General features: G+C 40.6%; 1 protein-coding gene across 2 annotated transcripts in view; it reads right to left on the bottom strand.

The window, feature by feature from the left end:
• Window positions 1-9,116: 9,116 nt before the first annotated feature.
• The window catches only part of LOC144016024 (zinc finger protein 536-like), a 38,155-nt gene continuing 28,672 nt past the window's right edge, over window positions 9,117-18,599 (bottom strand). The window contains exon 4 of one of the 2 annotated variants that reach the window (XM_077516639.1): window positions 9,117-9,891. In XM_077516639.1, coding sequence (XP_077372765.1) covers window positions 9,656-9,891 — 236 coding nt within the window. In that variant the 3' untranslated portion in view covers window positions 9,117-9,655. The remainder of the gene's footprint in view (window positions 9,892-18,599) is intronic. The other variant, XM_077516640.1, reaches the window with a different exon arrangement.

Below are 18,599 nucleotides of genomic sequence, written 5' to 3'. Positions count from 1 at the left end.
ACATGAAAATAACACTAATACAATTATTTATCTTCAGGCTTCGTATTACTGACTGCGTTCTTTTTGTTATTCATTGAAAAAATGTTTTCATATGCTTTTAATTTGAAACTTTTATTTTTTTTACTCCATCCTCTGTTTTATTTGTCAAATGTTATTTAGTGAAAAATAAATTCAGTTAAAGTGAGTGTTTATTATTATTATTATTATTATTATTATTATTATTATTATTATTATTATTATTATTATTATTATTAATTAATAATTATTACCACAAACACCAGAACAGAAATTGAGCCCGTAATTTAAGTTATTTTTTATTTTATTTTATGCCATTAACAATTTCTTTTTCAATTCTAGTTTTAGTTATTTCATTAGGTATCGTTTGTAACCTTGATCCTATATAGAGTAAACATGATTGTAAGCAAAGAGTAAAATGTTATATGATCATGTAACTTGCTTGATGTTTAAGACTGTGTCTAAAAAGTCTCCAGTGTTTCAACAGAAACAAATGATTCTTGGAGAAATCTGTTTGCAGTATGTTATTCTTAGCTCCTCGGACAGCGGCTGAGCTGCTTTCAAACTAAACAGCTCATCATTTACCCAGAATATTCCCCAAACGTGTATCTAAATAACAGATAAGAAAAGGCGGTGCGTACTTCTGGGGTGAATTGCACGTTTATCAATATTTTCCACATTCCGAGGAACATTCCACGTCACTCTCTTGTTTCCCTTCAAGACGTGCCGTCGGGATGTGTTGTCTCCCAAGTCATCAAATTTAAGGGACGGGAGATGGCACGACACCTTTCGCCTGTTCAGAATACATTCTGACAGCAGAGGAAGGAATGCAGAGACAGGAGGAAACTAAAAACAGCTTTAATCAGTGTCACTTGTTGCCTTTTTTTATTTTTGATTCTGCTCCATTCACATCTTACAGCATTTGCATCTTTCTACACATTCACGCTGTGAATAAGTAGGGATGTAACGATATCCAAATATCACGATACGATACGATATGAAGCTCATGATACGATAATTATCACGATATTGTGGGGAGGTTGGCGATATTTAAAAAAGGTCACAATATTGTAAAAAAAAAAAAAAAAAGAGCTCATACTAAAAAAAAAAAAAAAAAAAAAAAAAAATTATGCTTTTTGTACATAACAGAAATAATACCTTCAATCTCTAATAACGCTTAATATTGGGGCCCTTAATCGCTAATGCAAGCCCACATTGAGTTCCTCCACATATTGACTCGCTTCAAAGCATTTTACAATCCCCTACATCTGACAATTGGTGTATTTTAACCATAGAAGGGCCAAAACATCCATCCATGCAATTTCTTGCGCCCAATTAACCTGACAAGCATGTCTTTGGAATGTGGGAGGAGACCGGATTACCCGGAGAAGACCCACACGGGCACGGGGAGAACATGCAAACTCCACCCAGGAAGGCCGGAGCCCGGACTCGAACCTGAATCCTCAGTACTGGGAGGCGGACGTGCTAAACACTCATCCAACGTGCCGCGGGCCAAAACATACCTAATGAAAATTAAAGTACTAAAAAAAATTAAATAAAAAAAAAAAAAAAAAAAAACAACTAGCCACCAGAGGGTGCTATAACTGCACAAATGGAAATCAACCTGACTTTTTTTTAACAGATATGTAGCTTTTAAATATCGTGAACATGATAAACAACGATATTGTGGCAGTTTTAATATCACGATATTACGATATTGCCGGTATCGTTACATCCCTGTGAATAAGCATGTCCCTGAACCAAAGCTGCAATGCTACCGCATTCATCTGCGTGTTAGCGGCGGACGGTGGGGGCTAAGATTACAGTGAATGTCACCCAAGCTCCTCTCTCAATCATCCTCTTTCAATCCATCGCCGGCCCAGAGTTTGTGCGACAGCTTGGCGATGATGCCAGTAAAATGGGATCAATAGCATCGGGAAAACGGAGCAGACAATCTTTTACCCCCTTGAACTTCTGTACCCGTGATTGATTTGTCCCCTGCCACGGCCGAGGAGACATTAGAGACAAGAAACATGTGTGTCTGTATATGTGCATGCGTGTGCACACCTGTGTGCGTGTGTTGAAAGCATGTTTTTGAAAAGCGGTGCGTGTGAGTGATTGACGATGTAAAGTGCGCACACATCATCAGCTAGGCATTTGTGAGGTGTGTGAGTCAGGGGCCGTCATCCCCCTCAGTCTCCCCAAGCAGAGGCCTCCCTCAGCACTTGATTTATAGTAAATCATTAAAATCTGCTTATTATTGCTGCAGCTTGCTCCCCCGCCCCGTGTCCCTCACGAGCAGCCCCCCCACCCCACCCCCGCCCCTCCAAAAAAAGAGGAGAAAAGCTTGTGCGACCAGCTCACACAGAGAGACGGTCAGCAGGCTCTGGCACATTAAATCCATTCTTGCCGCATGTTCGAAAATAAATAGCCAGATGTCTTATTTCATAAACATCGCCAATGAGGGAAGCTGGCTGTGTTCCTGCAGAACAGCTGGAGCGCAGTGTCTGTCCTTAAAAAGTGGCATTGAAGGGCTCAAGAAACTTTATGACACACACATACACACACACACCTGCGCACCGCTATTGTCTGCTGCCGTTGGAAGTGTAAATGTGATGTGACTTGAGCAATGACAGGTGTGTTTGTCAAGGATGTGCCTGTCACTTCACATCAGTGGACGGGGCCTTCCACTTCTTGGTCATGTGCATGTTAAAAAAAAAAAAAAAAAGAAAGAAAGTGTCATGTGCAGGCATCTCTGCTGATATCCCATCATATCCAAATAATCCAAAGCAGTTCATTTGCGTTTCAGTGTGTTGGATAGATGATTGGAAAAGCGTGCAGGTTCCCGTGACTCACACTGTGAAGAAGAAAATGATTATCTGGGCGTGTATCCATCAGAAGTCCATTAGCACCAACAAAAGTGAGAATCAGCATTTGACGTACTATTGGAGCACGTTGCAAAGGGCGCGGAATGAAATGATGCTGATTATTCCTGCAGAATAACTCAAGTGAGAATCACAGCTTGTCTATTGTCGCCTTGGTTTGTCGCACGGTTTGTCAAACGCTTTTCAATTACAGTCTTTAACTTGAGGCACTCTCACATCCCCATGAAGTGATTTTAATGGAGTTTTGGTGCAATTGTTTGTTATGCGAGACAGGTCTGTTCAGGAGAACGAGGAGAGGAAAGGCAATGAGGGGAATTTAGAGAGATAACGCGATACAAGCGGGTGAGCGGCTCTTTATATTTGAGTTGAACATCCGTGATCCATCCGTTTTCTTGAATGCTATTCCTCATTAGGGTCAAGGCTGAGCTGTCGCCTATTCTGGCTGACAATGGCTGAGCGGAGGGTTAAACTGATGGGCAGTCGATCACAGGAAACATTTCGAAAAACAACATTCACACCTATGGACAATTTGGGGCCTTCAATTAACCTAACGTGTGTTTTTGTAACGTGGTAAGAAATATGTGAAGAAAGCACAAGCTCGGGGAAAATATGCAAACAGGCAGGCCAGTGATTTTCACACAGATGCTTTTGACTTTGGGGCAGAGGATTGTATTTGGTAACAAAATATGGCACCAAAAATGCTTTTGACGGACTGTTCTGCGCTCTTGTGTTTTAAATGTAATGCTGAGCCATGATTCAGTTGCTGAATTAGTGCATAAATAAACTTGTCTGACTGTATAATTCTTTACTGTTATTTGTGATGGCTTGACTTGCCATTTTCTTTAACTTGTTTGTGACTTGCTTGCCAAAAACCTGGGAATGACTTGACTTGGGACTGGATAGCTATAAGTGACTCGACTTGACTTAGACTTGAACTACTTGACTTGTCATCTTGTTTATAGTTGGAAATCTTCATTTTACTTGCTTTTCACTTGCTTGATTGTTTTCAACAGTAACTTGAGATTTGCTTGAGACTTGAAGGTGGCGACTCAAGACTTGCTTGTGACTTGCACATAGATGAGTACCAATGGACTCGCTTTGCTGCCACTGTTCAACTCTATTGGTCTTGCCTTACTCGTGATCCAGTATTTTTCCATTCAACTCTTTGGTTCTGATAGCCAATGAAAGACTCTCCATTCTTTAATTTAGTGCTGACTGAACGAAACCTGTCTTACGAGTTTTGTCTAGTTTTGGAATAGGGGCCAAGTGGGGCCAATAGGTTTTGAGACAAGCAGATGAGTAGGTGTGACATTAACACATTTTGATCAAGTCCAGAACCTAACCAAGCAAGAAGTGGTCACGCAAAAGACTTTTGTGGCCAGAAATGTATCCATCTACACCACCAGGAAGGATATAATTAGGCAATTCTATTCATATTTGTTGCTATTGATAACATTGCTTTGGGAAGGGAAATTGCAGTATCAAAAGCACATTCACTCTTTGACTGCCAAAAACGTTTAATCACGATTAATAAAATCATGACGTATTCCGCCAGAAACGTTAAATGTCGTCAACTACGTTTTTTTGTTTTGTTTTTGTTTTTTTAATCAATGGGCAGTGCAACATCTAAGTGCAGCGCTGCCTGGTCAATGGGTTGTAGAATCGAAAACACTCACTAACTATGGCCACCAGATGGCAGCATTGTATCTCTTCAATGGGCTGCCAAATTACAATGAAACATGACAAAATCTGATGAAATAGAATATTTTCAAGGGTGACGTGAATGATAACGTTTTGATAACGTGTGGCAGTAAAAGAGTTAAGAGAGCGCTGTGGTTTTTCTGCCATAGTGGCGGTTGCCCCACCTTTTTTCACTGTGTGTGTCCCATACATGCATTTCATTGACAAATATAGTAATCTGGTTTCAATCGGACCACCGTGTCCCACTTTCCCCCTTCTTTGATTTACACAATCTCATCTCCATTCCGCCTCCAAAGCTCTGGCTGGTCCGAGCAGGTGCAGGACTGCGGGGCTGCAGCCCAAAGGCCATAGAAGCTGAAACAAGAGAGGCAAGCCAGCACGCATGCAGAATAACAATGCCTCCATTTCTCACACTGACATAATCCCCATGTTTTATTTGTTCCCTTGTAATTCTTTTTATATCTCGGGCTTATGTTCCTTGGCATCCGTTCAATCCCAGCCTCGGGACACGGGGCTCTAGCGGGCCCATATGTGTGCCTTGCTCCAGTTAACGCCTATTAGTTCCATTGTAAGTGTGACTAAACTGGCACATCTCAGCCGGGAGATGGGCTGGCTTTGACTGACAGCCCATGTCTGGATCCTGTACTTTGAGTCTCACGCCGACTTGTCAAACACAGGCTGTGTCAAAGCATCCGTCACTCCGCTAGCAAGCGCAAGAGCCATGCCGCTCTGCACAGCTGACCACATGACTCTCAATGACTTTACATTCCACATTGGAGTCGGACTTCATGAAGCAATACTCGCCGCACTTCTTCCGTGTTACTTTCTTTGGGATTTGGGAAGATGGCGTGTTTTCCCTTGTTTTCATTCGAAAGATCCTGAATGGAAAAAGTGACGTGAGACATTTTATAGCCTCCCCTTACGAAAACCTACAACTGAGCCAGCTTTCCGATAACAGCGTCCTAATAGGACTGTGACGCGGCGATGATGCATGTTGTCGGCCAAGCCAATCTGCGAGGCCCGTACCACGTGATGCCAACTTGAATATTGTTTTCACAACTGTGCAAGCTAATTACCTTTAATTTTTCATCTGTGCTCCGAGGGTTGTAGGAGACTGTGATTAGTGATTCATTACTTCTCATTACCTGACCTGTCAAACTGTTTCCTTTCCTTATTGAGGCTGATTAGGCGAACATGGCCCGTCTATCTCGGTGAGGCTGAGAAAGACCTCAAGCATGATCTGCGGATGAGCCTCTGATGAGAGTATAATAACGGGATGATCATAAAGAAAAGGAAACATGAAGGAAAGAAAGTACTGTAGTTAAGATAGACAGACGCTATACTATATGAACATGAGTATGGTGCAGTGGACATTTTAGATATTTGTCAAGAGGTGGGTTTTCATTTCATCCACCTATTTCTATTCAATTTTTTAAGAATTGCAAACAAAATAACCCGGAATGGAAACGCTAGAAATTTGAAAAAGGCCTAAAATTTGCAAAAATGGATATTACGTCTAGTGTTGTTCCAATACCGATACTGGTATCGGCAGAGGTGCCGATACTGCATTAAAACAGTGGTATCGGTATCGGTGACTACTCACAAGTAACATGCCGATACCATTAATTCCAACGCTAATATAGGATTTCGGATGCAGCATCTTGTGTCTTGCTGGTGCACGACATTCACTGATATGTGACATGTTTATTGCATGCCGATCTAAGATATCCTATTGGCCCTTGAATGCTCTGAACCAAAAGCAGGACAGCTTTTTCATGTTGAGGGAAAAAAACCTTAAGTATCGGTATGGTATCGGTATCGGCCGATACTGCAAACCTGGGTATCGGTATCGGTATCAGGAGCCAAAAAAACGGTATCGGAACAACACTAATTACGTCACATGAACATATTGTAGTCACAAAAAATGATAAAGTACGCGTTGTTTGGGGAAAGAATTAAAATAGTTCTTGAATTAATAAACGAAGCGACTGGCAGATGTTGTCACATCGTCACATCTGCTCCTCACTTTCTTATCCAGGTTTCAAACGAGTAGAGGACAATGCGAAACAAAACATTTAACGCCATACCTGATGGAAAATGGCAAAGAAACGATCAGCAATCCGTCTGTGATCACTTTTGTTGACAGTCATTCAAGTGTCTTATGGCAGAGAAACACTTTCATATGACGTCATCTCATTGCGCAGTCTCCTCTCCTCTGTGTAGTCACACAATAATAATAAATGGGCACAAGGTACATGTTCACTATTTCTACGTTTTCACTAAATTTGCTAAATATAATACTAAATATTTGGATGTGGGAAATGGTGTGACTCAGAATCTCGGTTATTATTCGTTCCAAAGGTGAATGTGGTTGCGATCAGAACCTCGATCTGCTTCGACACCAAACTCATCCAACCATGGCTCATTTGACATAAAGGGGAAGTCAACCCCCCCAAATTTTGACAATATGTTCTGTGCAGCCCCACTAGTCTAAATATGGCATTCTGGTTAATATTGCATTAGTAAAATATGAATTAAGCAGCAAAATCCAACTGTTTGTATCCATCTTAGGTGCCAGCCATTTTGCCACCAATTACAGCGCAGCTTCAGAAAACAGCTGAGCTCTGATTGGTTGTTGCCTGAGCCCTGAGCAACATTGATGTCATCTTCATTCGACAGCAAATGGCCGCCCCCTAAGATTGATAAGAACGGCTGGATTTTGTTTCAGAACTCATATTCCAAAAATATAATATTAATCAGACTGTCATGTTTAGACTAGTGAGGTCACATATAACATAATGTTGTCAAGAAATTTTCAAGGTTGACTTCCACTTTAACATGACTTTGTGCACTGCGGCATAGAAAACTTCCCGTCGGAAAAGCTTTAGGATGGACTTTGAGGTTTTGACTGAGAAATAATTAAATGCAAATGAAAATGTATGAAATGACATTTCTTACTTTTTATGTTGGAGAAAGATGACTTCCAGCAAGTTGTCGTCCTTGGCAAAAGGTAAAGGTGAGCATGACCTCAAAACAAAACAAGCGTAGGCCATCTCAGTCTTTAATTTGTCTGACACAAAATTCAGGTCTGAAAATAGAATCTTTTGGTGGTTGAGTTCCAATTTGTTCAAATTTAGAAACTAATGTTCTCATTGTAGATGTAATCAAAGGTAATCCTTTCCTGAAAGAAGTTCGGTTAAATTCTATTTGAGAGGTTCCAGGATGACATGAGAAATGTAGCCAAAGTGAATGATAACATGGCGGGAAGCTGGAAAAAACGACAGAGCAGCAGCGCAACAATGGCGAGAGTAGCACGACGTCAAGTAAAACATTCATCACGATTAGTCGTAATTAATCCCCAGTATTAATTAAAGAGTGTTGCTTTAAGGGATGGTGTGCCTAATTAGGAGCTTTGACAGGATGACACCCACATTCAGTGGCCTATTGGAGGGGAACAATCAACTCAGTCCCCCTCAAAGCTTTTGGAGCCTTGCAAAACTCGGTGTCCTTGGTCAAACTCAGAAGACGTGTCGGTCCTGGCGTGGTTCAGAAAAAGTATTGACAGGTATGACAGGCCTCCGATTAGCCAGTCAGCTGGAGGCCCAGACCTTGTCACCTGTCAGGTAGACAGATGAAGGGTGACTGAGCAGCACAGAGGGAGGGGAGGAAGAGGAGGAGAATGGCGTGCAGCATAGCTGGGATGGGGTCACCTGCAGAAGTGTTTCTGAGGCACTCCATCACTAAAAAGTGGGTGATGGTGATGCCCAGCTAAAGAATCTGTGATTGGATCAGGGACTAAGGGGCGAGTTGTCTCTTAAGGGAAGGACGCACTTTAAGGGATGCGAAAGTAAGCTCGGAAGGAGGACAGTAAACAAATGTCAGATGGCCCAGGCAGGCAGACAGAGTGGCAGAGTGGGTGGGCTTTGACAGACACATCTCACGCAGGCTGACAGCGCCGTCAATAGCCCCGGGACGGCCGTCCTGATTGACAGCTAGCAGGTGGCGCTTGAATGGAGTTGTCAGGACGACTGTCAGTCAAAGTCACATCACCGTGGCTACAAGGCTTCATGTGAACAGGCACACAGCTGCCCAAGGTGATCTCCGGGTACAGGCGGAATGTTGGCACGGCATAGTGGATCATATACTGTAATGGCCACAAATGGCAGCATTTTTAACTACATTTTACTTACAACACAAACGCAATCTCGCTATTTATTTTTCTTTTAAAGATACAGTTTCCCCCATTTTGTTGGTTCCCCTTAATTGAGCATTGTTCCAGCACCATGGCATAAAGCACAGGAGTTAATGGGCAATAATTATATGTGAGAGAGCTTTTCTCCCTGGAGTGGAATCCAGAACAAATGGAAGCTCTGATGTGCAACATTCTACTTCATTACATCTGCCTCCACGAAAGCCCGAACATCTGGCACCATATCCTGACAGATAGACAAGACTTGTGGACTGGAAGGGAAATGGAGTGATATTTAGGGAGAAAAAAAATAAAATAAAATAAAATAACGCAACACAGGGTATTTACTGGATGAAGGAACAAATGTTTTGGGCAGACAGGGTACATTCTCCCTACTGGACGAGTGTTGAACTGATAGATGTGTGTAAACACAAGCTATGTGTTTGGACACGTTGTCAAAATGAACTGCACTTATTGCTATTGTTACACTTTCACATCACAGTGGACTTTATTATTATCATTATTATATGCAACCTCATTGCTACAGATAAATACATACTGTGAATCTTCAAGAACACTGGAATGTACATCAACATTTGCTGTTAAAAGTGATCTATATTCCCACATTGCACAGCTGAAAATACCCTTGTTTCTTTCACGGTAAGAACTGTCTGAAAGAACCACAAAGGAGGGAAGAAGCGAATGAACAGTTGTCTAGTACTTAGTGTATGAACACCCAAACGTATTATATCATTATAGAACATAAGAAAGTGCATAATAGCCCCCTTTTAACTTAACATCTTGCTCGTTCTTACCAAAGCAATAATCATAACTGTCTTTATCAGTGGTTTCCATGACAACAACATCAAGTTCCGCAGAGCGATGTGACGTTGATTAACTCTCTACCAGCAGCCCGATTGTCTTCCCCAATACTCGGCGGCGATCTGGGCGGCCGCTGCGGCGTGTGCGAGCGGCGGAGGCGGCGGTCGGGGTACAGGCTGTTGTCAAAGGGCTTTCGGTGGACGCAGATGACGTGTGTCTTCAGGTTGCCCTTCTGGGAGGCACTGTAGGGGCAGAATTTGCATGGGAATGGCTTCCGAACTAGGGAGTGGATAGAAGAAGAAGAAGAAGAAGAAGAAGAAGAAGAAGAAGAAGAAGAAGAAGAAGAAGAAGAAGAAGAAGAAGGTTTAGCAAGTAAAACTTTTGCATTTTCTGGAAGCTATGTGAGAGAAGTCAATAAAATATTCTAAACAGCTCACAGGCTATAGTGTATATAGGCCTAAGGATAAATATTTTTGGCTGCAGAGCCGCCATTTTTTTAATATTTTCACATATAAGGCCCATCGCACACGATGTGACATGGCTGAAACTGTCTGAACTGCCACACAGTGTAACAAGTTCAGCAATAAGTTTACACAATGTGGCCGACCATCAGCCACTGATTTTGCTGTGATTTAAGTGCACACGTCGCAGATGTAAAAAACAATCAAAAATGTACATGAGTTGTCACCCAAAAAATTACAGTACATTTCTAAGTGAAACCCAGAGAGTCAATACAGTATACAGTGTTCATTGTGTTTTACAATAATATTCATCTGTCTATATGTACATGTGGCTAGAAAGTAAAACGTAGAGAGTCTGTCATCAAAATGCACTAATGTAGTCAATGTGAGTGATCATTACCAAAAACTCTTCCATTTATCGCCAGCGTCCTCTCTTTATAAAAATGTGATTCATTCTTCACAATCACACTGGTTCAATAAAACGAAATGCAGTCCACCAAAGCTCGAAAAAAGCTGTTTAGCGTCACAGTTTGGGAGGCCAAATTAACATTTTGAGACTCATCAAAACACACTAAATAGTAAAACAGAACCCACATATCTTCGCTCGACAAGCCCTATGTTACTTATGTGGCACCAGCTAGCTAGCTAGCAAGAAACATCAGCTGGCAACTTGTGTGGATAAACACATTGTAATTCAATCTGAGTCTTATTTGCTACACTACGCAGCTAATAGAACGGACACTGGAAAAAGGAAATGAATTATGTTACAGTGTACGTCAACCGGGATGAGTGGCCTATTAGCTTTAAGTATTAATATAGTAGAAAATATTTATAATATCAGACTTTGTGTGTGTCTGTTTTCTACTGAGCCCCTAAGGTGACATGGTAGGAAAAAAAACTTTGCGTTCCCTCGCAAAAACATTTGCGTTCCCTCTCAAAGATTGCGAGATAACACAACTTTGCTAGCTAGCGCAAAGTTTTTTGTTTTTTTTTTTTGTTTTTTTTTTTAATGAGTTAATGTACTTCCGGAATGCAAAGTTTTTTTTTTGTCCCCTTCCATCTCACCTTAGGGGCTCCGTAATTTGAGTTTTAATTTTAACTTTTGAGGTCTGCACAACAATTGTTCTCAAAATTATATTGCAGTGAATTGTATATGTTTTTTTTTTTTTTTTTTTTATCGATTCAGCTTTGCTAAAGGAATTTATTCATTCATATTTTAAAATATACTGGTAACTGAAATTTATATTTGTGTTTGAAACTGACCCAGTCAAGAAAATTGCTGCTGTACAAAATGTGAATTTAAGATAGAAATACTGTTGATTACATAAAAAAAAGAAAACCAATTGTTCATTGGTTGCAATGTCATTTTTTTTTTTTTTTTCTTTATTGTTTAACAATTCCGTTGATTCAGATCCCTGGGAATAACCACCAAAAAATTGTTCCTCCTATTTAGGAAGTTGTTGCTTGTCAAACCAAGTCATTGATTAACAAAATTGTTCTGCAAAGAAAAAGTTATTAAGCATGGGTCACAGTTTTTCCATTTCTGTGTAGTGGTTGATGTGCAGTGCTCATTCACTAGTGTGCAGTGTGTAATTGTTTTCACAATGGTCTACTTGAGTAGGCCATCGTCATGCCTTGCCACTTGGTGTGCAGTGGGCCTTAATCTGAAATCAACATCAGTCTTCAAATAGCTTGTCAAGTTGTCGCTGTGGTGGTGCACCTCAAAAGTACAGATGAGAGTTACTTTTGATAGGTAGGTGGCTTACAGTTTACACTTTATTATACAGAATACTCTATTTTTGGTCCTGGAAAAACCAATACATATGAAGCAGAAAAGTTTATTGTATACTTTATGTTTATTGTCTTTGAGCTATATTTTTATTTAAGATTATTCGTATTGATTGGTCGCCAGCCAATCACAGGGCATACACAGTACAGTATTGACAAACAATCATTTCCAGTCAGATTCACGCTGACTGTACGAACAGGAGCAATTGAATCTCCAAATGTAAACTCCAAACAGAGAGGCTCCAAATTCACGACCTCTGAACTGTGAGGCATAAGTGCGAAATATTCGCACACCATGAAGACCTTATTGTTTTTTATCCATTGCAATTTTTTTTATTATTATGTAACTTTTAGTTTATTATTTGCAACCAGCTCACCTAGCAAGGATAATTGCTATTATTATATATATAAATGGCATTTTCTTTTCTTACTCATTTTGTTGTAACGCAACGATTTCTGAGTATTTCCTTTGGTTGTCAAGCAGAAGCTTGAGCTGATTTTGAACTTTAGATATGAAACCCTGTCTAATCCTTTGTCACCCATTTCCTGCTTGCGAACACACACACTCACACAAATAAACAGTAACACGCACACATACACACAAGCGTTGAGTTGAGGAATGACAGACGTCTGCAGCTGAGAGGGGAAAGGAATGTCAAAACTTCCTGTCTGTCCCGTGCAACTTAACTCCACTGGCTCCTCTTGATGTGGTTCACTTTAAGCACACAAACAGCAGCGCATTGCAGTTAATGGCTTCCATGAGTTTGTCTGACCGTAATGTACGACAAACATCAGCTTGACACCAAAGCCTGACGGGACGAAACGAATCACTCCGTCACCTTTGTGCTTTGATGGACACGTGTCCTTGCTCGCTGCCGTGCTATTCGGGACAAGTTAGCTCATCAAATGACTTTTTATTTTTTCCTGTCTGTCTCGCACTTCAATGTGTTTCTCGGTGATTCACGGTTACAGTAAACCGTTATGCGCTGATGTCATTTGACATCACTTCCCAAAAACCCAGGGCCGTCTCAAGCCTTTTTCACATTCGACCCCCCCCCCCACACACGCCCACCCACCCTCGCCGCTTCCTCCCTATTCCTTTCTATCACACTCGTCATCAGAGCCCCGACAGCTGCGGGAAGCTGAATACTGGGCTGCGCATCTACATAAAAATGTGTTTTGGGGGCGAAATTTGGGAAAACTCACAGAAGGTGTGTGCAATAAAAGGTAATGCTCCATCTGTTAGTGTATAATAACCTGATGGCCAATAAAGGACACACACACATACACACACTCGTCAGAAAGAGTATAAGAACTGACACATGTGAATATCATCAGAGTGGCGCACAAGGTTTCGTGTATGCGTGTGTGTGAGTGTAAAATAGGAAAGAAGCTAAATAAGTAAAGTAAATAAGTACCGTATTTTCTGCACTATAAGGCACCTTCAATGAATGACATATTTTACAAACTTTTCCCATATATAAGGCGCTACAGTAGAGGCTGGGGTTACGTTATGCATCCATTAGATGGTGCTGCGCTAAATGGAATGTCAACAAAACAGTCAGATAGGTCAGTCAAACTTTATTAATAGATTACAAACCAGCTTTCTGACAACTCCATTCACTCCCAAAATGAATAAACAGCTGTTTTATTATTTTCTCTGAGGTAAAGTATTAGTATTAGCTAGCGATCCAAGATGGCGGGATCTTCTGCGTCACCGATCGTGCAGGGTCACCGATCGCGTCTTGACAGCGAGACCTGTTGCGGTTCAATATTGATCCATATATAAGGCGCACTGGATTATAAGGCGCATGGCAAGCTTTTGTAAAAATTGAAGGCTTTTAGGTGTGCCTTATAGTGCGGAAAATACGGTAAATAATAAATAAATAAATAAATAAATCATAAGTAAATAGTAAATGAACGCCTTTGTTGAGCTGGAAAATAAGTAAAATGTGACGTAAAACACAAAAGTCACTTAGTCTTGACTTAAAACCAGACATTTATTGATGTTAAAAAAAATAAAAATAAAAAAATGCCACCCTCATATAGCCAGGTTAAAACGAGTCAAAAAGGTCTCAAGCCGACATCAGGCCTTGCTTGTCTTTGATTGTTTCTGTCCCTCCTCTTCTTACCGGAGCGGCTGGTCTTCCTCCCCACTCCCACAGGAGGAGAGGGGAGGTCCAGGAGAGGGCAACCTCCAAATAAGTTCCATTAATCACAGACCAGAGTCTAATGTAACTAATATTTTACAATTAGAGGAGACAGCAGTGGGCTCGGAGCCATCCATCTCTTCACCACATGATCCTCTATTCATAGCTTGCTTTTCGCACAATGTCCACACAGTGCGGGTGATGCTATACCTTTACATGGCTCATGCACAGGCGCAAATAGATTGCAGGGGGAATGAGAAAGGAGGGACTGTGATGTACTGACAGAAAGAGAGATGATATGCCAATAGTGAGGGGGGAAAGAACAATGATTGCTGATTTTGTGCCTGGATTAGGAGGAAAATTACACTTTAACCATAGCAAGCAACAAAACACAACACACTACAATATTTTAAGCGACACCTCACCTTATTGCATCTCATGCAGCAGTGGCGTTCGTGATAAAATATTAAAACCCTAACTCATCGCAGTGATTTGGTCATTTGTGTTGGATGCTGTGTTTAGTCCACTTGCAGACTAATCACTAGCATGTGATCATGACGTAAACTCCATTTTATCTACAAGATTTTATCTGGGAGAAAATTATCAGTTAACAGTTGTCGCTCCAAAAAATTGTTCTTATTGCTGGGTCTGCCCTTATCTGGATTTTTTTTTTTTTTTTGATTTTTATTTTTTTTTTATGTATCCAAAACAGCTTTAAAACAACTACAATTGGATGCCAAACTTTTAAAGAATTGATTTGTTTGGATGCCTTTAAAGGGATATTGAATGAATTTGAAAAAAACATTAATCAGTCTTTATCTGTTTAAATTAATTTATGAATGAATTAATTTGATGTTTAACAAATTTTGGAATGTGTTTTTTTTATGTATTTATTGTTATTATTATTTTAATGTACTTTAAATTTTATACATTTGGCATGTCAACAACCCGGAAATAACACAAATTAGGTCAAAAAGGGACTAAACTAACTTTTTGGTTTATTCAAATTACCCCAAAAGTTGGATCAAATGAATAGCCCACAAAACAGCCCCCCAAAAATGTCTTTCTTTGAAGGTTATTAATTTAATTTGACCCAACTTTTAGGGTAAATAACTCAAAAAGTTGGGTCAGCTCATTTTTTTATCCAATTCAATCGGGTTATTCAATTAACCAAAAAAGCTGACCAACAAAATGACACCCCCAAAAAAAGGGGTTACATTGCGAGTCATTAATTTAATTGACCCAACATGGGTTAAATAACTCAAAAGGTTGGGTCAATCCATTCTTAACCCAATTTGGGTTCTTTCTGACATAACTGTTGTTGGAGTGCACATTTTGAGACTCCAGAAAATAAGGCAAGATTGATAAATTTTGCATTTATGTGTTTTTAGGGGGTGACAGTTTGATACTTCAGTGGCATCCATGATTATAAAATTAACCCAAAAAATAAAAAATAAATAAATAAATAAATAATAAAAGAAACCAGGCCTTATTTCAAGATATCAGTACTTGTGACAGCCCTCTTTATGGCTGTTTTACGAGATTTTAGTAGAGAACTAGAAATTCGAAGAATAGAAAATTGTCATTAATTTCATGCAATGTTAAGGGGAAATTCTATATTGGGTGTGTCTTTGAAATTATCTGTCACAGTTTTTAGTATATGTATATGTCATAGTTTTTCTTAGTGGTATCAGTACTTGGTATTGGTATCGGTGCCTACTCAAGAATTGAGTACTCGTAGTGGTATTGGTATGAAAAAAAAAAAAGTAGTAGCGAGTGTCCCTTCTTTTATTTAATAGCATTTATTTTGTACATTACGATGACCTATTCATGCACTTTCAGAATTCAACCATTATGCTACTCATGCACCACATGCTGGTCAGAAGAGAGTAGTTTAACAATCTGGGCTGTAAAACTTTATTTCAGATTGGTTGTTTTTTTTTTAGCTCAATGTATGATCATAATATGAGTAAAATGAGGCTTTTACGCATATGTGCAGCACTATTATTAACTCATTTGCTCCCAAAGACGTAAAAATACGTCCTATTTTAACTGTTTTAAGTCTCCCAAAGACATATATATATATATATATATATATATATATATATATATATATATATATATATATATATATATATATATATATATATATATATATATATACAGAAGGCTTTTATGTAGCCTCTCAACTGCAAAGAATGATTGAATAAATGGTAGTTATTACATAAACAGCCAGCAGGTGGCAACAGAGTATAAGAGACATGTTGAAAAAAGGCTAATTTACACAAAATTCAAAATAGATTGTGAATAATGATGAAACTTAGCTATATTCTAATGCCAATTGTTGCAAAACGGAAACAGATAGAAATATAATTTTTGTTCTTTCTTTTGGTAGGTTTCCTGTTTTTATAGCAATAGAACACAATATTCTGTGGGCCTTGCAAAATCAGTCCAAATACAGGAAAACAGCCTGGAGCGAAGGGAATTGCTTCTGTGAAAATGGTTGGGAGTGAATGAGTTAAGAATCATCATTTCAATCATAATCTTGTCATCTTGTAACGCAAGCTGACAAATATTTTTCTTAAATTTTTAAATATATATGGGGGGGGGGGGGGGGAGCTACATTGGCGATGGTGATGAAATTCATGCCATATTGAATCGGCAGCGGTATAAAAACGATAAAACCGTTATCATGACCTGCCTCAGCACCAAGTGCACATTTCTGCGTGTGTGCGTGGGTGCGAGTGTGTGTTTGTGTCTGAGATAATGACCATGATGACAGTGGCGGGGCCGACGGGGGCCAGAGGAGCTGAATGGTGACGGATGACACAGTGCTGAGCTCTGATGGCACACAGACAGTGAGTGATGACTGCACATCCTTCCCAGCACTCCACCCTTCATTATCTCTATGAGGAGAGGCACGGCACAAAAGAGGGCCGCGTTGCCCTCTCGCTGCCCTCGGACGACATCTGCTCATGGAGTCAGGCGCACCACCGCTTGCTCCTCTTTCACCTCGCTGTCGCTCCATCTATCTCCATCTACTGCCATCTTTCTCGCTCCTTTTCTCTTGCTCCCTCCACGGAGGGAACACAGAGGTCAGACAATGAGATAATGACTCATCCCTTTCATGCAGGGAGCCTTTTCTTTCTCTCCATTCTTAATCATTTCTGTATAGATCTTCTCATATTCACCGTGAGAGGCCGGGCTTTATCAGTTCATTTGTCAACTGGTTCAAAGTTATCCAAGGGCATCGTGTTATCAAAACACTTTTCTCTATTGAGCCTTTGAAAAAAAAAAATGATTGCACAGCTTAGGGGAAGCGAGCGCTTTTCAGCATGGTAAATGCTACCATCTAGTGGCCAAATGAAAACATCGCAGGGATGACAGGCTCTGTGAAAACCACCAGGGAGGGGTTGTGTTCCGTGTGAGACTAATGAGCATGCAGACAGGTTCAAACAGAGGTCACCATCTGGCCAATTACCACTGTTGGCACATTGGAGCCGACCCGAGCTGTCAGCGCAAACGCATCACTCCATGTCCGAAGTGCCCGGCAATATGTCAGCGTGCCACTCGACATGCCATCCAGCATGGAAAGGATGGGGGCGACTGGGAGACAGCCCCATGACAAAGCCACCTGGTCAATTCCGCAGACAGGACAGTCTGCTGGGCCACCTGCTTCGCTCACTTTTGGAGGACACTCCACACACTCTCAATGTCACTCATCTGTCTCGATGTCCCGTTTGACTGACACCACCTAATTGTGGCTCTGAAATCGGCTTCATGAGACTAAATCCATCCATCCATCCATCCATTTTCTTGACTGCTTATTCCTCACAAGGGTCGCGGGGGCTGCTGGCGCCTATCTCAGCTGGCTCTGGGCAGTAGGCGGGGGACACCCTGGACTGGTTGCCAACCAATCGCAGGGCACACAGAGACGAACAACCATCCACACTCACACCTAGGGACAATTCGGAGCGCCCAATTAACCTGCCATGCATGTCTTTGGAATGTGGGAGGAGACCGGAGTACCCGGAGAAGACCCACGCGGGCACGGGGAGAACATGCAAACTCCACCCAGGAAGGTCCGAGCCTGGACTCGAACCGGAGACCTCAGAACTGGGAAGCGGACGTGCTAACCACTCGACTACCGTGCCGCCCTGAGACTAAATCGATCCGATGAATACTGAAGAATGTTTGAGACAATTCCTTCCAGCAAGGAGGTGACTGATCCTGAAGGATATCACTCTCTGATTCAGTGTTAATTTTGACAAGAAATTTTAATTTAGTTTTAGTTATAGTCTTTTGAGTAAAATTAATTAATAATTTAGTCATCGGATTGAATTTTTGTTTTAATCCAACTTTAGTCGACGAAAATAGAAAAATTTTAGTCGACTAAATTGACAGTTTAGTCGATATTTTCCTTCAGAATGCATTTAAACTTTTATACAGAAAATTATAACACACCTATTTGTAACTGTAGTTTAACATACAAGACACATTTAATACAACGGTGTCTTTATTGTTTCAATTAAATATGTTGAACTGACAATAATCTAACTTACTTTTCACCTAAATAAAAAAAAAGTGC

Source organism: Festucalex cinctus, chromosome 3 (assembly GCF_051991245.1).
Source record: "Festucalex cinctus isolate MCC-2025b chromosome 3, RoL_Fcin_1.0, whole genome shotgun sequence".
Classification (NCBI taxonomy): Eukaryota; Metazoa; Chordata; class Actinopteri; order Syngnathiformes; family Syngnathidae; genus Festucalex; species Festucalex cinctus.
Note: the sequence above shows the minus strand (reverse complement) of the source record. Positions and strands in the feature narration are given on the sequence as shown.